Here is a 24,516-nt window from a genome sequence, read left to right on the forward strand (position 1 = left end):
GATGTGTCAGCTGAGTGAGTGTTAGATCAAAGCACTATAGGACAGTGTGTGATGGAGACGTGGTAGTTTGAGGACTCAAACTGAGTAGAAATGTGCTCTGTAAGTACCAGTAAATGTACCATTTACAAAGGAAGGGGAGCGGGCGGATGGCATGTTAAAGGCAGTGAGAGAGACGGAGAGGCAGCAGTGTGGAGGTGAGAGCAGGAATGTAGGAAATACGAGCAGTAAAGGAAGAATGCTGGCTGAGAAACACCAAATGTCTGCAGGGACGGGTCAGGCGGAGGCCTCTGCAGAGAGGTCGTGTGCACAGCAATGAGCGAGTCACATCACGAGTGCACAGCCTCTTCATGATCACCACCTCTCATGCTTAGACGTGTTTGGGATGCAGAAACGTCAAAGACGTCAACATACAGAGATACTGAGATCTCACACTCAGCACACCTCTGACCTGCAGCCTTCAAACTGCTGTGGTTTGTGGTGTCACGCCTCCTGATGTGGTCTTTGTGTTTATTAAAATGGAAAAACCAGCCCATCAATCCATCTATTCGCTTCCGCTTATTCTTTTCAGGGTCACGGGGGGCGCTGGAGCCTATCCCAGCTGTCATAGGGCGAGAGGCGGGGTCCACCCTGGACAGGTCGCCAGTCTGTCGCAGGGCCAACACACAGGGACAGACAACCATTCGCACTTGCACATTCACACCTAGTGGCAATTTGGATTATCCAATTAACCTATCCCCACAAGCTGCATGTCTTTGGACGGTGGGAGGAAGCCGGAGTACCCGGAGGGAACCCACGCAAACACGGGGAGAACATGCAAACTCCGCAAAAACCAAAACCAGCCCTTCTCGTGGAAAGTCCTGGTGATGTCTCTGGCAGTTATTTTAGCTTCGTATGCAAATCAAAGACATTACATTTTTACTATCACTGGGGCATAAAGCCTAAATTACAGATTTATAATTCATATATTATTATTATTTGACTCCTGTTGAATTTAAACGTGCTCAAAAATGTTACGCTGCTGACTCGTATAATGGAAAAAGCACATTTACCTCCATCTTTACTATGATAAAGAGGACACGTCGGCCACCACGGTGAAGTTTTATGTTTGTATTGATTAAATGTGCTTGTTTTGTTTGTACGTGTTATATATTGTTTTTGTATTTTATGGGATAATGTTGGGAAAAGTGCCTGAATTTGCTAACATGTGACTCCACAGTGATCTAAACTTAACCAATCAGCTGTTTGGCTTCTGTCACCAAGGTGCTTCAGCATGAAGGGGTGAAATGTTCTGCTTCTGGGTTTCTTGGCACAACAAACATCACACAGAAAAAGGGAAGAGTGAAGATGGAGAAAAACAGCCTCCACAACAGGAATCTGAAGCTGATCCATCCACTGAGCTTCAGCAGGAAACACAGGCTGAAACTGTTTTAGGAAATCTGTAGGAAGACATTAAACAGTCTGTGAGAGAGGAGGGATCAGCAAAGATGCCTGAAAGTTAATGAACAAGGACTAGAAAAGACTCTGAGCTCTTAAGCATTTAAAGATGACACCCATGAAGGCGGGTTACTGACTTTTAGATATCTTCTCCTTTTTGGCTTTGTAAAAAATAAAATTTGAATTTCAGTGTAGTTTAAGTAAAACAAGAGAAAAAGTATGGAAGGAGGGTCAAAGTATTACATTTACAAATTCACAAACTTGAATACCTGAGAATCCATACTCTGAGGAGGGAGACACAGTAGTCGGATTTATCCAGTCATACAGAAAAAGACAACAATGGACGGAGTGAAAGAAACAACATATACGAATGTTACAACCAACCAAACGAGACCGAGCTGATGTAGATTTTGTTTAAGTTCACTTCCCACCCCTGTGTCGAGTAGATTTCCCAGCTCTTAGATCAGTTAAGTGCACCTTATGTTATCCTTTATTTATTTTTTTTATTTTTAAATGAACAAATTATAATCAGAATTTTAATGAATGAATAATAAAGGCACTAAAACTTGAAATAATCTAAGAAATGTAATTCTATTTATTAACTATGATAATAAGATACAAAACAAAGGAAAAACATTTCTGATTAAATGAAATCGACCAAGTCACAACAAATATGAGAGAAATATTAAAGTTTTTAGAACTCAAAACCGTAAAAAATCATTTTATTTATTAAGCTAAACTGAAAAAAAGAGACTGGCTATCTCTTGGATTTATATAAGCACCTTGGGTGTGTTCAACACAACTGCCTCATGTTTTAAAGTTAAGTGAGTTAATTTAACTCAATTGTTTAAGTTGCTGCCAAAGCAAAACATCTGTGTACAACCAATGTCCACTTTTGAATTATATATTTGTGTGTGTGTCTGTTTCTATACATTTTTAAATATAATTATATGTTTATTTGTAATTTTCCAGTTGCCAATTTGACTGAAGTCTAACGACATGACGTCACCCTTCCGGTAAAGTTGAGAAAGAGTTCTGGGCGTGGCTGCCTGCGACGTGCCATTCTTACGTCAAAGACGTGCTGACGCCAGTTTCGGGGCGGAGCTATAAAGGGTTGTTTTCCAGCACTGCCAACCTTACGCGATCTCCATTTTGTGAAAGCTGCCGAGGCCGAGCCGTGTGTCGTCCCCAAGAACCCCAGAAGACACGAACAAAAGAGTCTAAAGCAGCCGACGGACCGCTAGCTGACCAAGTTATTATCCGAAAGGAAAGCAAATCTTATCGTATGTCCGCTATCCAGAACCTCCAAACTTTTGGTGAGTGGTTTTTGATCGAAGAGAGCAGTCGCAGAGGGTGGGGGAAGGGCGAGAGCTAACGGGGCTAACGTCCAGCTTCAGCTTGGGGCCGAGGCTTATTTCCTGTGGCGTAGTTTCATTTACCTGCTTTTTACGTAACTAATTCGATCAAAATAAAGCGTGAAACTGGAGAAAATAAATGGGAAATATCTGCCCGGATATGTTAACTTTGTGGAAAAACGCTGTTTAGCGGCCTTGCTAACGTCAAAACGGCCGCCATTAGGCCCAAAAGCCGCTTCGAGCTACATATTTGTTTTCTTAGAAACCTTTGCCGCCTTTTTTTCTTCTTGAGTTTATTTACTGGTGGCGTTAGAATATCGGATAAATGTCTCGGGTGTGATATACCGCGGGCTCGGTGGTGCCGCTAAAGTCACCCTGCCATGACTCTGCTGTTATTTGGCAATGGTTAAAAGCTTGCTAGCCCGACCCGCTGCATCTGTGCAGCTCTTCATTTGAAATATGACCCCCCACCCCCCACCAGTGGTAAACACGGGCAGGATTTGGCAGCAGGACAGCCAATCTGTATGTAAATCAGTGAGACATTATTGTCAGACAAGCCGGGTGAGCTGCCAGCCTTATGTGTTCATAATTCCATTGTGTTCTGCTCTTTCCAGACCCCTTTGCTGATGCAACTAAGGGTGATGACCGCCTCCCAGCCGGGACAGAGGACTACATCCACATAAGAATCCAACAGCGGAACGGGAGGAAGACCCTCACCACTGTCCAGGGCATCTCTGCTGACTATGACAAGAAGAAGCTAGTCAAGGCCTTCAAGAAGGTACAGCCACAGCGCTGCTTTGTTCTGAGTTTAGAGGTGGTTCTGGTTGTTGCTGCTGCAGCGTTTTTGCTGATTGACATGTTTTTGTCTCCACAGAAATTTGCCTGCAATGGGACAGTGATTGAGCACCCAGAGTATGGTGAAGTGATCCAGCTTCAGGGAGACCAGCGCAAGAATATCTGCCAGTTCCTCATTGAGGTAGGTGTTCGTCCAGATGTTGCCCCTGATGTTTGTTTTCAAAGTTGCCGAGTGTAATTGGATCCCTTTGTTTGTCTTCTGTAGATCGACTTGGCCAAGGAGGAGCAGCTCAAAGTCCACGGCTTCTAGGAGCTGCTCTCGACCCACCCCCCCCCTCTCCTCAAAGGCCATTAAACTCCCCACCCCGCTACATCTCTACCCCCTCCTATGTGCTGCTGTTGCTCTTCCTCCCCCCTCCCCTCTTTGCAATCCCACCAGCTCCTGTTAGCTAACACGTGAATTACCTCCGAAACAAACATGGGACTCTGTAACACCACCGCCCCCCTACAACACCAGGGGGCAGGCTCGCTCTCACAAAGACACACCACTGCAGCTCCACACAACATCAGGGATGAGTGGTGATGACCCTCCCACACACTTCCACCTCCTCGTCCCTTTTGTTTATTTCCTTTTAAATTTTTTCTTTTTAGGTCTCGTGCCACAGTACGGAGGCACAGTCTCATGTAACGTTTTTGTTTTGTACTCTTAAGGTGTTTCAATAAAACGATGAGTCTCCATATTTTGGAGTCGAGTGGTGTCATGGGGAACGGGTTGGGGGCTGGGTGTGCAGGAGGGTCCCAGTGTTTGCAGGGAGGAGGAGGTGCTGAGGATGTCTGTTAAAAGCAGAAAGGGGTTTCTGTAGTTGGCCAGCTCCAGATCTTTACCACCTCTCGTCCTGCCTCATAAGTTGCCATTGTTTACATCCATCTGAGTGGAGAGCATTTAAGTGACCATCTTCACCACCATCCAGCAGATTTGGGCTTCTTGTTGGGTGCGATTTCTTCTCTTTGCCAATCCAAGTATCACACTGACTGACGCGAGGCCTGTAAGGAAGGTAGAGTCTGTTCACTGTGATCAGATGGCAAAGTTACACCAGGGTGGGAAATTTAGTCCAAGCTGGTTTCATTTCTTTTGGGATTCATTAGTGAGGGTTTCCTGCTCTGGTCCTCAACCAGCTTTCTGGTTCAGCTCCACAGCAAATTTGGTACTGAACCTGTGGTTTATGGACACTTGAATCTATTAATTTCCTGCAATGCAATAATTTATAAACAAGTTCAGATGTAGTGATGCTGAAATAATAATGGTTTAAAACGAACACAAAGCCATGGCCAGGTTGCACTGTGCTACTGTGATGGAGAGTGTTTTGCAAGTTCCACATTTGGTTCAATAAAATTTCTGCAGTTGATAAGCCTGTCATGTGTGGGTGCTTTTACTACTTCAGTTTGCAGCAGATTTGAGCTCTGAGGTGGAGAACACAAATCTGTGGACATGTTTAGTGTGTAAAATACTAAGGATATGCTACTTCGCTGCTTTATTTCTGTAACTGCACAGCTGTTTAAAGTAGACTCGTGTCAAAGTATTTAATAAAAACAAGCATATTTGCTAGTGATGTGTAGATGAGGCCTCGTGAAGCGTTTCAGCACATTCCCCAAACTCTTATCGATACTGTGTCGGCAGTGTTGCTGTTTTGCTCCATACTGACACCTGCTGGACCTTAAATATCATTGCAGGCAACTTACTTGAGACTCACAACAGACAGATTCAGTCATACTTGTATACACTGTAAGGTACTTTCCATGGAATCATTTTATATCTTTTACATTTCAAATATTGTAGACATCTTTAAAATATGTTGCGAATGACATTAAGTGAAAATTAAAATGAAAGTATTGTGACTGTAATATTACCCATTTAAATGTAATTGACTCAAGAGTTTATTATAAATTTCTATTCAGAAAAATAAGTTTATCCAATGTTTTTGCATTCAGCCTATTGCATTTTTTTGACACCATTTCCCCAGCTTTGGAAAACACGCTCACAGGGCACAGATGGAGCTGGGGTACAAAAACTGTAAAGCCAGGTGGGAAAGGTTCGGATAAGATGTCTTCCTCTTCCCCCAGTACGTTAAAGGATCCTCTGATCTTGGAATGTTTCTCTCCGCCAAGTAGCGCTGGACCTCAGTGATGGAGTCTGCTGTTGCATTGTTGGTTTGTCTGCCAACTTCTCCATCGAGCCGCTGCCACGGGTTTTCTGAAATAATAAAAAATACATGGTCGTTTTACTAGCACACATTAGCATCAAAATAAATGTAAGAATAAGCTGATAATACTGAACTTGCCTGGAACAGGTGACTGCTCTGATGAAGGTCCAGGCTGTGGCTCAGATGTTGTGCAGGCAATTACTGCAGCACACTCCATTTTCAGGCGATTGACTGCCTCACTACACTTGGAGGAACTACGAAATGCGAGTGTTTTAAATCTGGGGTCTAAAAGTGTTGATAGGGTCAACACACTGAATGACTCCAGATTAGAAGCAGTGTCTGTGACACGACGCCTCAGTTGGTCATGGAGATGGGTGGCTGCTTGTGTGTGTAGATGTAAAGAGTTCTGCTCAAGTGCACAATATAGCATTTTCATCATCATCACCTTTGATCCTGAAACTCTCCTCAGACAACTCCACTGTGGGCTGATGGAAAGGGGCCAGCACAAGAAGTGCTTCCCTTACGATGTCGCACTCATCAGCCGTAAGTGGAGTTAAATCTGTTGGAAGAGAAGCAACAGATACCCAGACTGCTTCTTTCTCATCATGTAGCCGTGACAGCATCTGATATGTGCTGTTCCAACGTGTTGGTACCTCATTGTTAAGTTTCAAGACGGGCCGTCCCACCTGCTGCTGCACTTGAGCAAGCTTTTCTTTGGCTGTAGAGCTGGATCTGAAGAATGATACGATCCGTCTAGATTTGTCTCTTATGGATGAAAGTTCAGGGATTTGATCGCATGATTTCTTGACTAATACACTGAGTTTGTGTGCAATGCGAACTGAATGTCGAATTTGGAGAGTTCTTGTTGCTGCAGTCATGTTTGGTGCTGTGTTGGTCACAAGACACCTTATTTGTGATGGCCCAGTCATCCATCATGACCGTTTTGAATTGGGCCAAATTGTCTGCAGTGTGACTTTGTGGAAAGTGTTTCACACCCAACACAGATGCGCACAACTGCATATTCTCATTAATGTAGTGACAGGTAAGAGCCAAGTAAGCCTCCATGTTCAATGAGGTGCACACGTCAGCTGTAATACTCACTGCCACAGCTTGTGGTACTTTCACGAGTTCCTCGCATGTTTTTTTGCTATCAATTCCTTGATGGTCTGAAAATGAAACAAAATTAAATCAGTATGCAGCACTTAACATCAGCTACCTGATGAGACATTGTCTATACAAACCTTTCTGATTGGCAAAACATATGATGGCTCAAGGACCTGAACCAGCTCCCTGAACCCGTCACTCTCCACAATACAAAGGGGTTGGCAGTCATTTATAATAAAATTCAGGACTGCCTGGTCCAGAACAATGATCCTAGATGCTTGATTTCAAAATAATAGAACACATATTAATAAAAAAATGATGATAAAGCTGTTCAATGTCTATATAGGCCGACCTGTGTTCATTCTCGGTGTGCTTGTCTCCTCATTTTCATGTTTGGCTCTGTAATGTCTAAACACTGAGGAGGTGCTTTTGTTTGTGTAAGAAAGCTCCGCCGAACAGATGCGACATTTAACCTGCATAACATGAAATAAATATTTTACACTGCAGGTCACGTTGCTGTTGTTCCTATTCTGATAGATTACACTGAAACAAAGACAGACAGACAGTTACCTTATTTGCAGTTAAAAGATCAAAATGATCCCACACAGCAGAAATTTTTCTTTTTCTTTTGGGCTGCATTTTGTTATAGAGAGATATGTTGTTGTTGTTTTTTTATCTTTGCGAGAGTAATTTAGTTTTTTTTGGTGGCGACTGTTTCCGTTGACAGATGCGGTACCTTTTAAACACAGTTTGGCAGCAGCTGTATCGATCACGTGACTTTTTCTTAAAGCGACACACGCACTGATACAGGTTTCGCCCTGTGAGCTTGATACATGTGCCGGTGCGTCAGTGTTGCTGGACCCATCACTAATATTTGCATTTACTGCAAATAAACAAAAATACAGACCAATGCAGCTGGTCTGAACTCCAGATCATCTACAACTGAGCTCAAAAACTGGCATTTAAGTCAAGATGTGGTATAGCAACACCTGTAACTAAATATGGGAAATTCTGCAACCAAACTATTCACTGAAACAACAGCAACACCGAAACCACTGTCACTGCAACCGATGCAACTTAGACAACACCTGCCACTGAACGCAGGAAGCTCTGCAGGTACAACCAAACCAACTATTAAAACTGCAGCAACACCTGCAACTAACTGAGTACTACTGCAACTGCAACTACAGCAACACTTTCATCTAGTCCCGGCGGCTTCAAAGACCTGTAACACAACAGCAACATCTGCAACTACATGTCCAATGCATGTTCACTACATGAACATGAGAAGTTCTGCAAAAAGTAGCAGCATCTCCAATCAGATCAGAAGCAACTAAAAAATGTACTAAGGCAACACGTTTAGCTTGACACAGAAACTTCAACATGTGCAGAGAAATGCAAAGTTGCTGCGATTACACCAATCGGCTGTGTTATTATAGAAAATAGGTTCTAATTTAAGCTCGAAGGGTCAAATTTCATGGAAATGATTGTTTTTGTTTGAAAATGACTCAAAGTGGTTCAAATATGTGAATTTCCTACTTACACGTGAAACGTGAGGCGCTGCGGTCCTCTGGCAAAGGAACACGGGTTTAGTTGAGTTTTTAAAAGTCATCAGTAGCCGCTTATTCTTTTACATAGGAAATATTATTGGAATATTTGGTCACATTTAACATTTTTTTTAATTTGTATAAAGAAACAAATGCATGGCAGTAGAAGAAAATCAAATCTTTCGATTGAAACGACAGTGCATGAATAAAACAGTGAACGTGTCCGGGCTTACAAACGGCGTGTAAAGGCTGATCTGAAAAAGTTTGTTTTCACGCTTGCCTGTTTTGTCCCTGACAGGCTTCCCTCTGTCTCCATGGTAACGCACCGCTTTGAACGACAGCAGCGGGGGGAGGAGTTATCTGTCTCTGTGCCGCTCACCTGTTTAAGCTGCTTTATCTCCAGATTAATGATCTGTGACGGCTGTGAACGTAAAACCCTTCATCCCAATTCAATTTTAATAAGTAAATGACAGCGTTAAATATTAAAGAAACTGAGAGTAAAATAAACTTCCACTTCTTGCTGTGTCACATGGATGCCCAGGTGCTCCAGCTCCTCCAACAGATCCACGTCCTGTCGCAGGTCGTCCTCTTCCTTCTGAAGTCTGCCACCATCTCTCTGTCAGCTGTAGCAGTAGAGATGATTCCTCCCTCACTCTTCTTCTTCTCCTTCCATCTGCTCCCTTTAGAGGTCACCACAGCAGATCATCTGCCTCCACCTCCTCCTATCCCAGCATCCTCCTCTGTCACACCGACCCCCTGCATGTCCTCCTTCACTACACTGTGAGGTCTTCCTCTTCTCCTCCTGCCTGGCAGTTCCATCTTCATCATCCCCCCTCCCTCCTCTGCACATGCTCAGACCATCTCAGCTTCTCTGACTCCATCATGCTCACTCCCAGTGAGCATCTGAGCATCTTCATCTTGGCCTCCACCGTCTCTAAACCATCACGGGAGGACTCTTTAAACCTTCCCTCTGCCTCTTGCTGCTCGCCTTCTGTCACAGATCACTTCTGACACTTGTCTCGACTCTCAATCTAAAACTACAGGCTGAAGTCTTTCAGGTGTGTAAAACAGGCAGGTGTCACAATTCCTCTGATGGTGTAAAATTAACAAAAGGTCTGTGGCTGCTCCACACCGCGCCAGAGAATCATCCACTAGTGCTCCGTACTCCTCCAGCTGCTCATCACCGATGCATCCAATCATGTAGTCAGAGTTTAAGCTGCATCTCTGCGGTTCATAAAAGAAGCCGGCACGGCGACACCAAGATCCAAAACTACGCTTCTCTTACAGTCGTGACACACCGAGGCTGCAGCTGTCAGCAGCTGTTTGTTGGTCAGTCACTGCTCTTAGTTTATCCACAGGAAACAAGTTTATGTTTGCAGGTCTCACTCTGCACATGCACGTATCTGCCAGGAGGGGGTGCTAAAAGATCTGTTTTCACACTGCACACAGTTTGTGTCATTTCCCTGAGGTCCACAGGACAAGCAGTCTTTCAGCTTTTTAATTTCCCCCAACATTTAGTAACATTTTCACATTTGTAGTAACATTTTCACAATAATCAAATAAAGTGTTATAACAAGCACAAAATCAGACCTGCTCTTTATTTCTTTATGTTAGGTGTCGTGATGATGTTGTGATAAGTGTAATTTGAATCTTCTTTCTCTTCTCTCCTTTGGTCACCTGCCGATTTTGAGACTGTATGCTTCTGAGTTTTATTTATTTACTATAAATAATAAATAATGTTCAGCTGTAATGATGTAATACGTTAGCACTGCTGCCTGGGTTTGAATCCCCCATCTGGCTGGAGCCTTTCTCTATAAACCTCCATGACATTTACACCAGGATAAAGAAATAATAATATTATGAAGTGGTTACTGAAATCACGATAATGAGAAGAAGAATCAGAGAAAGAGCTTGCATCCATGTGCTAATGAGAACATCGTCGTAACCAGGCGAGCAACACGGCGAGCGCTTGGTGTGTGTGCTGCTGACAAAGACAGTTCAGTTCAAACTCCAGCTCTCATTTCAAATCCACAAACATGTTAAATGATTCTACTTTTTTCATCTCAACAAAAGAAAGAAAAAACAACAAAAACAAAGGTTATTTGAATTTCTTTTACACTCCAAATCAGTCCAGGAGGGATGATCATTGCCGCTGTGTTCCCGAGATCCCCAAAATATATTTCTTTAACTCCAACTGATAAATATTAGAGGCGATTTTATGAAAGCAAATCGATTCAGTCCTGTGGGCACATAACTGAGGTGTAGATATCCTACTGATCTGTTCAGCTTCAGAAAAGCATCTGTTGGGCTACATTTTCATGTTCAGTGCAAGTTTTAAGGATTTCTTCATTTTTCCACCCATAAACCAAAGTCCAGCCTGACTCGACGTAGTCGTCCTTCAGAGGTACAGAAACACATTTAGTTCTTTTAAAGTGGACTCGTGCTTTTTCTTAAACGTGTGCAGTTTCTTATAATGAGGCCGGCGTAAGAACAGAGCCTTACTGACCTCTGCTCAGAATGAACACAACCTGTGGTGGGATAACCTTTGTTGTCATACTGGAGGTGGAAATAAAACAGGACGCGGTTGTGTGGTTCAGGGAGATAGTGAAACTTTTCTTACTCTTTAACACTAACACAGAATCCAGACTCACCCGCAGTCACAGTGGGTGAGTCTGCCAAAAGTCAGAAATGTGTTGCACAGTGAACCTGAGCAGTTTTCATTGGAAACAGTATAAAAAAAAGGTCTATAAACCAAAACCAGCCATCACCTAAGCCCCCCTGATTGGATGCTGGCACCGCAATGCTCCCTGGTAAAGTCTCAAAGTCGAGGCTTGTTCACATTCATCTGTGTCCATCACATCATGTGAATCAAGTCTGAGTCCTCTAAAGGCAGAGTTGGAGACAAAAGGCGAGGCTGAGGAGATGGACGAAGACAAAGACGAAGGAATGAGCAGGACGACCCTCGCTGCTGTCAAACACACTATTTGAGTCAGTTGTGGTGGCCGTGGTGGTGGTGTAGGTACTTCTGGTAGTGGTGGTGTTGGTGGTGGTGTTGGAGGCCGGAGACAAGAGTGTCCCCAGCGTTTTCGTCAGGAAGGAGTCAAAGGAGCTCACTCTGGTGAAGGTCATGACTGAGCTTCGTCTCCTCCTGGCCGAGGGGCTTGGAGCTGTTAACACGACCGCCTGGAACCAAGAGCCGCCCTGCTTACACATCAGCGGGCCGCCAGAATCACTCTGAACAGACGGGAAGCGTCAGTTATTATTTTCCTGTGACTCAAAGGAAGACTTTGATACACCTTTTTTTGAGAAACAAAATTTTAATGAAACAAAACAACTAAAAATGTGAAAAGAGATCACAAATACACTTCTGCCCTGTTTTTGCTTTTATAGTATTTTCTCATAGATTTAAAACTCAGAATGATTTGGTTGATATGTCATTCTCATGAAGAGGAAAGTTATAAAAGCTTGAAAATAAAACAAAATACAGAGGGACTCTTTTAAATCACAATTAAAATGCTCTAAAGCATTCCAGCATACAGGCCGGTGACAATGTGACTTTAACAGACTTCATAAAGACACCAGCTTTGCTCTAACTGGCCTGTAATGAAGACTGAAAATTCAAGCAGATTGATGAACTATCCAAATTCAACATGTGACTGTGATAAGCAGCTAAATCCAAGGTCCAGAATAAACAACATGTCAGCAGACAGTGTTATAAGAAGAAGAATCCAGTCATTTACCTGCTGCAGTGCAAACACGTCTGTACAGATACTCTCACTCGATGATGAGTTCCCACAGTTTACCACCGAGGTCTGAAACTGCTGCATAACTTCCTCAGCTAACATCATGAAAGATAAGAAAATCCTGATGTTTGACTAAAGAATCTGTAAGTGCAGTGGTCCACATGTGTAATCTGAGAGATGGACTGGTGCAGAGTCTGGGCAGAACTCTGTCAGCCTTCATGTTGCTGACTCACCTCCTCCTCTTCCAGGACTCCAACCGGCCGCCCAGCACGCCAAGTCCTCAGCGAAGGTTCTCCCGTTGTCCAAGCAGATGGGCTGGATGTAGTCGGTTAGGGTGGGCTGGGCAGATAGACGGAGGATGGCTATGTTGGTCCCGGTCGTGTTGCTCAGAGTGATATTTGTCACATTCAGCGTCACCTCAAAGGGGTTGGATCCATTTAGCTTCAGACGCCCCAACACGACAGTCCACTCGGACGCTACAGGGGAGCTGTGGGAGGAACGAAGCACACAAACATAATCTTCATCAGCTTCAAACAAAATCTACACTCAACTTCATGGGACCCAAGTTTCACACATTTGAACCTGGTGACATTCAGGCTTGGTTCTAATTAAAGAGGTATATATTTAACTTGATGAACTCCATGCAGAGCAGCATCCATGACGGCAGGTGTGATGTTAAGTCGGGAACAGGGCTAGAGGTGGGTTGCATTGTGGCTTGCAGATCCACAGTAACCACTGTCAAAACAATTCACTTCAATTTTATTTATACAGTGCAAATTCACAACAACAGTCACCTCAAGGTGCTTTATATTGTAAGGTAGACTCTACAATACTACATACAGTGAAAAACCCAACAATCGTATGACCCCCAATGAATAAGCACTTTGGCAACAGTGGGAAGGAAAAACTCCCTTTTAACAGGAAGAAACCAGTTAGCAGTGAAGTTTCTCTCCGAGTTTGTTTGGGAAAAAAAAGTATCCAGAAATACGTCAGAGAAAATGCTGCTGTCAAATGGACCAATCACAGCGGGCTGAATCGAAGCCTTGTTATATTTCTATACAGCTGCACATCAGGTTACACTGTAAATAACAAAATACCTATGGACTAGATTTAACACAGAATCAGCTTTAATGCTAACCCTGTGTGGGACTGACCAGTTACATGTGTGAAAAGTATAGAAGTGTGGCACCATCAGGTGATGTGGGCTGGCACTGAGATCATCTGATCTGCTGGGACTGTGTTCAGTTTCCATTTTTAAAGACTCACTCATTGCATTTCATTTCAAGGGATGGTTACATTTGTAGTTTGTTGAGCACAGTTTTCACTGGTGGATTGATCCACAGTGGAATAACGCTTGTTTACAACACGTTGAGTCAGTTTGAACTGTAGAAAGTAGTGAGTGTAAATCTGAAAAAGATTTTTTGTTAAAACAGTAATCTAAAACACTATTTTAATAATATGTTGAGAACAATTTTGTTCTAGATAAAAAAAGGTACCTATTATAAATCATAAATGGTTTTGCAGTTCTACTTCAGTTCGCAAGCAGAGAGCAAGTAAACCTTGTTGTAATGAAAAACACATGAACTAAAATCAAAAATAAGTTCATTACATTCTTGGTGCTGCTTGTCTCTTTGTTTTTTGCTGTCTAATAGATAAATTTTGATTGAGCATAAAATGCAAACATGTTAAAACTCTTACTCGTGCTGTTTTTGGTCAGGCAGATTTAGAGAGGAGCGACATCCCAACATACAAAGAGCTGAAGTGATGAAAAAAATTAAAAACAATGAACAGTTACAACTGCAGCTGTGCTCTTCATGCTATATTTTTGTATGTTTTTCCTGTGATTATTCCAGTCCTTGTGCACTCTGCTATCTCTTCCTTCCCTGTTCTGGTCAACCTGTCAACCAGTCAGTATTTAAATGGTGCACAGGTGTTATCCACGTCACCCAGCGTGCTGTTCGAATTTTTGTTGATTAAATTGTGCAAACTTCAACCTCAGCTCCAACTCACCTTGAGAAACAGTCGGCGTTGCTCAGCACAGAGTCCAAGGCCACCAGAGTCCCACGTGACTTCCATTTTTCTGTAAGCTCGCCATCCATGGCCATGAACCGGCTATCGCCACTGAAGTTCCCCCCAAAATGTGAGAACTCCTCGGTGCTTGTCCACAGACCACTGCTGAAGAGATAAAAACTTGGACCAAATAAACCCATCAGTTATAGTATTTTAGACTAGAGTAAAAGTTAAATTGTTTTCTTTAATAAAGTGTTGCCATGATGGGCACTTACGCTGGGGAGTGGCTGGAAGAAGGGTGGTTGTTGTAGTGGTGTGGGTGGTTGTGGCAGGGATTAAGATTGTTGTAGCAGTATTTGTGATGTTGGCTTGCATATTTGTGTCATGTTTGGGGTTATTAGGATTTACACTTGCTGTAGTGGTAGTTTTAGGGGTGGTAGTTGGAGGGGTGGTGGTTGTTTTAGGGGTCGTGGTAGGACGGGTGGTGGTAGTTTTAGGGGTTGTGGTTGGAGGGGTGGTGGTAGTTTTAGGGGTGGTGGTAGTTTTAGGGGTTGTGGTTGGAGGGGTGGGGGTTGTTTTAGGGGTGGTGGTTGTTTTAGGGGTGGTGGTAGTTTTAGGGGTTGTGGTTGGAGGGGTGGGGGTTGTTTTAGGGGTGGTGGTAGTTTTAGGGGTTGTGGTTGGAGGGGTGGTGGTAGTTTTAGGGGTGGTGGTTGTTTTAGGGGTTGTGGTTGGAGGGCTGGTGGTTGTTTTAGGGGTGGTGGTTGTTTTAGGGGTCATAGTTGGAGGGGTGGTGGTTGTTTTAGTGGTGGTGGTTGTTTTAGGGGTCGTGGTAGGACGGGTGGTGGTAGTTTTAGGGGTCGTGGGTGGAAGGGTGGTGGTTTTTTTAGAGGTGGTGGTAGTTTTAGGGGTGGTGGTTGGAGGGATGGTGGTTGTTTTAGGGGTCGTGGTTGGACTGGTGGTGGTAGTTTTAGGGGTCGTGGTTGGAGGGGTGGTGGTAGTTTTAGGGGTTGTGGTTGGAGGGATGGTGGTAGTTTTAGGGGTTGTGGTTGGAGGGATGGTGGTTGTTTTAGGGGTGGTGGTTGGACTGGTGGTGGTAGTTTTAGGGGTGGTGGTTGGAGGGGTGGTGGTTGTTTTAGGGGTTGTGGTTGGACTGGTGGTGGTAGTTTTAGGGGTTGTGGTTGGAGGGGTGGTGGTAGTTTTAGGGGTTGTGGTTGGAGGGATGGTGGTTGTTTTAGGGGTGGTGGTTGGACTGGTGGTGGTAGTTTTAGGGGTTGTGGTTGGAGGGGTGGTGGTAGTTTTAGGGGTTGTGGTTGGAGGGATGGTGGTTGTTTTAGGGGTGGTGGTTGGACTGGTGGTGGTAGTTTTAGGGGTGGTGGTTGGAGGGGTGGTGGTTGTTTTAGGGGTCTTGGTTGGAGGGGTGGGGGTTGTTTTAGGGGTGGTTGTTCGAAGGGTGGTGGTTGTTTTAGGGGTGGTGGTAGTTTTAGGGGTGGTGGTTGGAGGGATGGTGGGTGTTTTAGGGGTGGTGGTTGGACGGGTGGTGGTAGTTTTAGAGGTCGTGGTTGGAGGGGTGGTGGTAGTTTTAGGGGTGGTGGTTGGAGGGGTGGTGGTGGTTTTAGGGGTTGTGGTTTGAGGGGTAGTGGTTGTTTTAGGGGTCGTGGTTGGAGGGGTGGTTGTTGTTTTAGGAGTGGTGGTTGTTATAGAGGTTGTGGTTGGAGGGGTCGTGGTTGTTTTAGGGGTCGTGGTTTGAGGGGTGGTGGTTGTTTTAGTGGTGGTGGTTGTTTTAGTGGTCGTGGTTGGAGGGGTGGTGGTAGTTTTAGTAGTGGTGGTAGTTTTAGGGGTGGTGGTGGTTGGAGGGGTGGTGGTAATTTTAGGGGTGGTGGTGGTAGTAGGGGTGGTGGTTGTTTTAGGGGTGGTGGTTGTAGGGGTGGTGGTTGGCACTGGTGGCAGTCCTTTGCAGGTGACACTGAGGTCAGGGTTAGGGGTTTGTAGCTTAAACCTATTCGCTGGAACGTTGAAGACAATGTAATTACACAGCAAAACAAGACACGAGTAGGCAAAGTTCTTCATGTTTCTCGTGCACGGGAGAGAACCGGACAAACGCCGTTCCTTCGCTTGACCCCAGTCGCTCTTGTCCGCTCCCCCGTAACACTGCTCTTTTATTGAGGTTACATGAATATACATAGGTTCATTAACATATGACATCTACATACAAACAAAGAGTACCTTGCCTGTGTGTGTGTCTGTGTGTGTGTGTGTGTGGTCAGAGTGTGACCCCATAAGGACTTCCCTAAACCTGCTGGTCTGGAAGTCCAGCAGTTTATCTAAACAAAAGGCACTTAGACTAAAACAGATATAGATACGTTTATCCTACCATAAAATAATAAGACAAGGAACGACCTCTCCCATGCTCCCAGAGTGCTCTGGAATGCACACAAAGTTTGCAGACTATTAAGGATCAAACCTCTACCAATCTAAAACTAATTATAAAACTCTAAGCATATATAAGTAGATATTTCTAAGCATGAATGATAATCAACAATACAAAACCTGGCACGTTTTGTGTGTGTGTGTGTGTGGGGGGGGGGGGTTAGCCTGGGGCACCAAGCAGGCTAGGACCGCCACTGGGTGGCAGTCCTCAGCAGGTGACACTGAGGTCACTGTTGGTCCCAGTGGACGTGAACGTCATGAAGCCTGGCTGGTTGGATGAGATCAGGCTCTTGATCCAGGTCTGGTACTTGGATACTCTGGTGTAGACTCCTGGAAGATTCGGCCTGGCACAACCTTCCCCAAAACTGACGACTCCCGCCTGAATCCAGCGACCGTTCTGCTTGATCACCATTGGACCTCCTGAATCCCCCTTTGAGAGCAGAAACATTTACTGTTAGCTGAGGAGAAGAAACTGTAGAAGGTGAAAATGTGCCAAACACGGGTAACAACAATCACCTGGCAGGAGTCCTTTCCTCCTGCACTTAACCCGGCACAGATCATGTTGTCAGTGATTGATCCCACTCCATAGTTACAGTTACACTGCCTCTTTCCCACCATGGGAACCTGCACCTCCATCAGGTTGGGTGAAGGATCGGACACTAAGGCAAAAAAGTATAAAGCAGAAAAAGTAAAGTAGATGAAAGGTCTCCCTCATTTGATACCAGGATTATTGTGTGGCCGTAATTCCTTCTGTATCAAAATATTTTTCTTGTCTAGTCATATTTTAACATTGGTGAATGACGCTTTGGCTGTGAAATGGAGAAACAACACCAGTATTCACATGGCGAGACAAAAATTGGAAAGATTCTAATGTAAAATTGGCCAAAAAATGAGGTGAGTGGTCAGGTTGGATGCACTCCTTTTGCAGGCCTGTTGACTGCAGTGGCTTGCTTTATCTCAAACAGCTAACAGATCAACTGCAGAGGAATGCCTTATTTGAAGGTCTCTATCACGGTTCTGGGTCATTTTGACCCAGCATTTTCAGTTTCTTGTATTTTGGTATTATTCTATATGATTTATGTTCTGATTCTCTAGTTGTGCTATTTTGAGTGTTATTATTCTATGTTTCAGTTTAATTCTGGTTATGAGTTTAGTTCTCAGGTTTTGTTCTTGTTCCCTCGTGTTTAGTGTAGGTGTCATGTCTGTGCCTATTGTGTGCTTCCTGTTTTACTTTGAAAGTCTGTGTCTCATGTCAGTGTTTCTAATTTTGCTTCCCTTGTCTCGTTAGGTCTAATTTCTCCCAGCTGTGCTTCCCTCCTGTCTCCAATTCCCGGATTACTCGACTGTGTACTTAAGCCCTTTTAAAACATTTAAAAAAACAATGTGTTCCCAGTCATCAAACTCAGATTTATAACATTTTAGCTTGCAGAAGAATTTTATTGCTTGAAGTATTTCCGAGCCATCTGAGAAAGCACACTTATTTCTTTCAGTGTGGAGATTTTTTACTCTAAAAGTAATCAGGTGTCTTTATGACCCACCTCCTTCTCTAGTACTTCCCCAGCCGGTGACCCAGCTGTTAACACCGCTGTAGAAGAAGCTGTTTGAAGCTGCCAGGCAGACGGGAGAAATGTAGTTGTTGAAAGTCACCGGTGAGGAGAGCCTCAGGAGGCAGATGTCATTGTCGTAGGTATCAGAGTTGTAGTTTGGATGTTTGATGATCTTTGTTACAGTTCGAGATACTGCATTGGGATTAGATCCCTGTAGACTCTGACGGCCCAGACTCACAGTCAGTCCTCTCAGGTTGGCGCTGAGATCATCAAGGAGCACAAAACAGCATGCAGTTATTACGATGGCTAAAAAGAAATGATATTATTGACTTCCTACTCTGTTAAATATTTATCCTGTTACACCCTCAGCCCCCTGATTACGATCTTTCATAATCTCTTTATGGTAATAAATCATGTTTAGTGTTCAGCTTCAGCCTCATTACTCACGTTTGAAAGCAGTGAGCAGCAGTCAGCACCCACTGACTGTTAATGAGGGATCCTCCACAGAAGTGGGACCCAGATCTTTGCAGACTGACCTGCCAGGGCCAGCTGCCAACACGGGCCACCTGTCCTCCTACAATCCTGGTGTTCAGCTTTGGCTGACCACAAACTGAAGACCGACATTAAAACACAGAGTGAGCATTACTGTATGAGCTGTAAACTCTCAGCATTACAAACTGCTGAGTGAGGACACAGTGACCCTGGACTAACAGCAGTAAAAAGTAATCTGATTTCAGGAGTTCACTGCGTCTCAAGTCTAGAGTCCAGTCAGAAACTAATATTCATCCTCATGATGTATTAAACATTACAAGTTAAAAGGAAACTTTATCTTACCATTCAGCTGTGACTCAGACTCTGAAAAACAGGAAAACATTTTGGTTAGTGTCACCTCAGCTATTTTGAGTCTTCAAACTGGACGTCTGGACTTTTGGTGCAATTCAAGCCTTTTGGAGCATTTTTAATGACATCATCTGATCAATAACAGGGCTGCTGCGGTTTCAAGTCTTTGGTGTCTGGGAGTCCACGAACACATGAACTGCAGTTACATCATAAGTTTAAAGCTTATGGACGTGCTGCACATGATTACTACATGATTACAATGACCAATAATTATTTTTAGGGGCTTGTTTATATTAAATAAAACGTGATACAGAGCATTACAGCACATTAAAAAGACAACAGCCTTAATTAACGCAGTGGGAGATTGGACCCAAAAGTTGGGTTGATACGTCATCACTTAACAGATAACAACGAGGGTAACTAAGAGTGAGCTCATAACTAAGATCTCTACCCTCCCATCTAAATATGGCCGCATCTGACTTTATGAGCTATAAGAAAAATAATTCCCTTGGTACTAAAACCAATTCTGAAGTACAATTTCACTAACTTAGAGGGTAACCGTGGCAGATCGTCTCAAAACAAATTTCCCACGCGTGGGACTAATAAAGGTTATCTTATCTTGAAACAAGTGTAATCTCCACATTTCAACTTTTTTTTCAAAATAGATTTTCTAATTTATCCTTGAAAATTCGACTTTATTCTTAAAATGATCAGTAATGTTTTTTCCTAATGTGGCCCTAATACTCTGTAATTAAGTTCTAACTACATAATTATATCTAATAAAGTGACTTCTTACATTCATGTATATTATATCCAATATAAGCATTAGAAATATCCTGTCTCAGAGTAATGCTGAAAAACTTGTTCATGCATTTATTACTTCCAGGCTGGACAACTGTGATTCATTATTACCAGGAAGTCTTCAGTTAATCCAAAATGCTGCAGCCAGAGTCCTGACAGGGACTAGAAGGAGAGAGATTTCTCCTGTATTGGCTTCCCTTCATTGGCTCCCTGTCATGGGCTGGGACCCAGCATTTTCTGTTCATTTTGCATCATTGGCATGTACTGTAGAAGACATGCTAAGTTCTTGTTGTTTCTACCATTAGTTCGGATTTCAGTTGCCTTGTATTTTGACATTCTTTTATGTTAAGTCATCCAGTCCAGTCTTTAGTCCTTGTCGATCTAGATCCTGTTGTGTCGTAACCCCTTATGTTCCAGTCTGCCTTGTTCATGTTGTCAAGTCAGTATTATGTCTGCCTCCGTCATGTTTCCTGTTTTATTTTGAAAGAGTCTGGTGTTCTTTGTTCATTGTATTTAGTTTCACTTCCCCTGATCGCCCCTCGTGTGTATTTAGTCTGTTTGTACGTTTCTGTCTTTGTCAGAACGTCTGTGTCACCATGTCACAGCACTCATAGTAGTCACAGTAAACATAGTTATCATAGTTATCGTGTTTAGTTTTCCCAGTGTAGGTTGCAGTTTAGTTTGTCACCCAGTTTGTATTGTATTCATATTTATCAGCCAAAATAAAATGGCTTGGCTTTGGTTTAACTCTCCGCTCCGTCTCCTTCTGTGTGTGCACCTGGGCCCTCGTTCTCGCACAGTCAGCTCCGCTGGCCGTGACACTCCCGGTTAAATCCAGAATTGAATTCAAAATCCTGCTCCTCACATACAAGGTCTTAAATAATCCGGCCCCATCTTATCTTAATAACCTTGTAGTACCATATCACCCCCTGAAATGTTGGTGATTTGACGATATATAAATAAAACTGAATTGAACTGAATTTTCTTATCACAACAAAAACAACAGCTGAATGTCATCTACGAAGGACGTGAGCCACATATTTGAACTGTAATATCCCTTCTTGAGTATTAAGACTTAATATGCTAATATTATAAAACTCTGTAATATAAGTCTTAAGTTCTTAATATGAATTGAAATAAAATTTAAACACGGGATCAAAGTTAAAATAAAATAAAGCAGCTCTAATAACTGTGATACAGACGCTGATTGATGGAGAGCAGTTCAGCCTCTCAGCTGCTCCCCAAACCAAACAGATCGTCACATTAATCTGTGTTTTAGCTTTCATCACCAAGATAAAGATGAAGCTAAATCACAACACCAGTCCTCCTTTTCCTGCTGTGTTACTTCCTGCAGTGTCACTTTAAAGTGAAGTGATGTGCTCCTGAGTGTTTTCGCCCTCTGAGTCGTACCTGATGCAGGTGTGTGCAGAGAGCTCTTACCTTGGGTCAGGAGCATCAGCCCAGCAGCCAAACACATCACTTTGTAGAAAGCCATCGCTGTAAGATGCAAACCTCCAGACCTGCTGAGGCATAAATACCCTTCCTCTCTCCTCCTCCTCCTCCTCTCTGTCTGCATTAAGCACACCTCTCTCTGACACCTGTCTGACAACACACCCAACACCTCACTGCAGCTCACCTGATCCAGGAATTTCAGCTTTCAGGCAGCAATGTTGAACTTTTTTATTAATCCTTTCCAGCTCGATTTCTCTCCCAGTCAATCAGTACACGTCCTTTTCTCCTTCCTTGGTGTCCAGCCTCACATACGGTTCACTATGATTGATTGATTGATTGATATACCTTTATTAGTCCCACAAGGGGAAATTTCATAAGGCTGCCGACCTATTGCACGCAATGGCGGCGCCATCTTACCCTCCGACCATACATACACCAAAGAAACACACGACAAGCAACAGGGGTGGGTAAAGGGATCCTTGATCCACCGTCAGCATCGGAAGGGAATAAGCGTTGAAGGCGTTTGGAAAGGGAGGGGGGATGAGTGTGTGCATATCAGTGTATATGTATGTGTGTGCGTGTCCAGAGTTCAGCTGAGACAGTGTCCTTCGCCCTGCCAGGCTAAGTAAACAGTCTTCCAGCCAACCCAGGTGGCCTTGCATGGAATGGGAAGGAACAGTCTAAACACAGTCGTTATCAGGGTGTTGTTGTTCGGCTCCAGCCTTGACCGCAGCTGGCGCCCAGAGGGTATCCGCATGAAGTGATGGTGCTTTTTACTTTAGTGCGAACAACTCATATGAATTTCTAAGCTGCTCTAACAGTCCAACACTGGTCTCTCAGTCTCCCGTTGGAGAGCCGTGAGCTTTCTATGATGTTATCCAAACTTACGTTCCGTGATGTTGTCGTTCTTTTTGCTCAAAGAGCAGGTTCTGAGAACTCACGACCGCAGTGCACTTCCCCAAGATGTGATCGAATTTGCGCTCAAAGGTGTTATTCGAGCTAGCCCCTCCAGATGTAATCCAGTTTTTCACTCAGAGGTCTTGTTCTGAGTATTCACGGCAGCCGTAGCCGCTCCAAGATCTTCTCCGTGCTGCACTCAATGAGCCCATTTTGAGAAACTCACGCCTCGTCCCATCATTTCAATTCCAGTGGGCAGCCTTGTGGGGGTTTGAACAGCCGGTTCCGCTTCCTTAATTCTTCGATAAGTCAGGGCCAAGCCAGCTCCGATCAGCAAGAACCCTGTTACCATGGTTCCGAATAGGTAGATATCTTCAGCAGTCAGGCTCACCCGAGGCCAGACTTCTCGTTGAGAAGGGGTGTCAATTGCATTCAGAGACCAGTTGATCAAATCCATAATTCTCTTTTAGGTTTTAGAGAACAGACTGTGAGAGAGTGTTCCAGGGAAAAGTAATACAAAAAACACAAGACTAGACAAGGACACAAGAGGCTAAGCAGGGAAGCTAAGGGAGAGGAGGAGGAGAAAAGTGCGACCGCCTTCGTCAAGAGCAAGAGCAGAAAAATGAGCCTTTTCCTTTATCTTTGCCACCTCTCTCTTAGCAGCCAGCAGTCTGGTCTACTTCCTTCAGCTCCCTGACTATCCCACTTTTTCTTTGCTAACCTCTTCATCTGAATGCTTTCCTGTACTTCCTCATCCTAACACCAAGTCTTCTTCAGTACACCAAACACCTTCTTGGATGTTTCCCTCAGCGCTTTCCCAGCTATCTGGTAACTTTTTCCTTCCAACCAGAACCTGAACTCTGTGCTACATTCTGCCTTCTTTAACTTCCACCATTTCATCTTCATCTCTGTCTTTAGCCGCGTCCTCTTCTTGATTTTTATAGTCATCCTACAGAGTGCCATCAAAATCTCCCCTGAGGCCACCGTGCAGTCTTACATCTCAGATTGCAGCTTCTGCGTAAGACATAATTTTATTGTCCAGCAGAATTACTGGACTTGAAAACCTGATGCTGAACAAACTGAACTTCACAATTTAGCTTTTGTTCTTGATATTTCATTCTGCTTTTTTCTAACCTAAATAATAAATATATTTATATTTATTATTTATAAATATTTATATTTATTCTGCTCTTAAAAATTTGAGCATAGTGAACCTGTCTCTTATTATTCGGCTGTAACTCTGATAACAACCAATCACAGAGTGGAGACAGCTGTCAGCATTTTCTTTAAACTTGACTTAGAAGCACAGCAACACAATAACGTCAGAAGAACAATGACCCAACTCTTTATTTTGAAATTATGACTAATGACTAAGAATGTAAAGTTCAAATGTCAGCACTGAAGTTTTATTTAAAGAAGCAGTTTCTGTTTGTGCTGTATGATTCACTCAGAGATTATAAAGGACAGAAACACAACAGATCTGTTCTGTGAAAGAAAAAGTCCTTTCTGTGCTTCCTTTATCTGCCCTGACAGCAGGACTTACACAATAGGGAGTGTCAACAATCACCCTGCTCAGGAATTAACTGGTCGGACTGCATTAGGTTTCCTAGAATTAACAAATGAACTGCATCCACTGTCAGTGACATAACGTGAAATTACAGTCTCCTAGTTCTCACTCCCCCCCCCCCCCCTTTTTTTTGTATATGAGGGGTGGGGGGCACACTGGTGGTCTAAATACTAGAGACTGTGGGCAATATTACATTTCCTCTGCACATGCTCAGTAAGACTGTGGAAGTGAAGTGCAGTTATCTCACTTATGCAGAGATGCTCAAGGTTCAGTCTAATTTTCTCATAAGGAAATTTGTTTTTGGATGTACAATATTTTTTTCTGCTGCCAAAACTTTGGATAACTGGGATTTTTTTTTTTTTTTTTAATTCCGGAGGCCTTTGAAAGTGCCAAACAAAGACTCACAGGCTCGGACAGCTGATTGAAGGAGATGCTCTGTCCCCACTGCTGTTCTGCATCGGCATGAAACCCCCCTCAGTGAGATCGTTGACGAGACTGGCTACAGATACCGACTATAGAATGGAGCAATCATCAGCCACCTCCTCTACACGGATGACATCGAGGTGTATGCCAAGAGTGAACGAGACATCGATTCACAGATCCACACCACCAGGATATACAGCAACGACATCGGAAGGTCGTTCATACCGGAGAAGTGTAGTCGGATGGAGACAAAGACAGGTGATGGTGTTTAAATGGTGCTTTAATTAATTAATTAATTTTTACTTTAACGACGCTGAAGGAGATAGCGTACAAAAAAAAAACATATGGAAAAGATAATAAAGATTTTTTGTGT

The 24,516-nt window shown here is 43.5% G+C and overlaps 2 protein-coding genes and 1 pseudogene across 3 annotated transcripts; 1 reads left to right on the plus strand and 2 right to left on the minus strand.

Moving 5' to 3' along the window:
* The first annotated feature begins 2,559 nt into the window (after positions 1–2,559).
* Positions 2,560–4,324, plus strand: eif1 (eukaryotic translation initiation factor 1). Its single transcript, XM_084925048.1, has 4 exons — positions 2,560–2,750; positions 3,404–3,567; positions 3,664–3,765; positions 3,850–4,324. The coding sequence occupies exons 1-4, from the start codon at positions 2,720–2,722 to the stop codon at positions 3,892–3,894; spliced, it is 342 nt and encodes a 113-aa protein (XP_084781174.1). The 5' UTR covers positions 2,560–2,719; the 3' UTR covers positions 3,895–4,324.
* Positions 4,325–6,571: 2,247 nt separating this feature from the next.
* Positions 6,572–16,055, minus strand: LOC146387972 (serine protease 27-like; annotated as a pseudogene). Its single transcript, XR_014799995.1, has 5 exons — positions 15,722–16,055; positions 14,190–14,354; positions 12,413–12,666; positions 12,177–12,274; positions 6,572–11,670 (listed from the first exon to the last, which is right to left on the minus strand). The product of XR_014799995.1 is annotated as a serine protease 27-like (transcript).
* Positions 16,056–16,256: 201 nt separating this feature from the next.
* On the minus strand, positions 16,257–21,338 carry LOC146387973 (trypsin-like). The gene is made up of 6 exons (XM_084925046.1): positions 21,245–21,338; positions 18,998–19,018; positions 18,611–18,773; positions 18,155–18,423; positions 17,133–17,275; positions 16,257–17,046 (listed from the first exon to the last, which is right to left on the minus strand). Exons 1-6 carry the CDS (start codon positions 21,297–21,299, stop codon positions 16,825–16,827), a joined length of 873 nt encoding a protein of 290 aa, XP_084781172.1. The 5' UTR covers positions 21,300–21,338; the 3' UTR covers positions 16,257–16,824.
* Between the last annotated feature and the right edge of the window lie 3,178 nt (positions 21,339–24,516).

The sequence above is a fragment of the Perissodus microlepis genome, chromosome 4, assembly GCF_051167445.1.
Source record: "Perissodus microlepis isolate ML-2025 ecotype Zambia chromosome 4, ASM5116744v1, whole genome shotgun sequence".
In the NCBI taxonomy this organism is placed as follows: Eukaryota; Metazoa; Chordata; class Actinopteri; order Cichliformes; family Cichlidae; genus Perissodus; species Perissodus microlepis.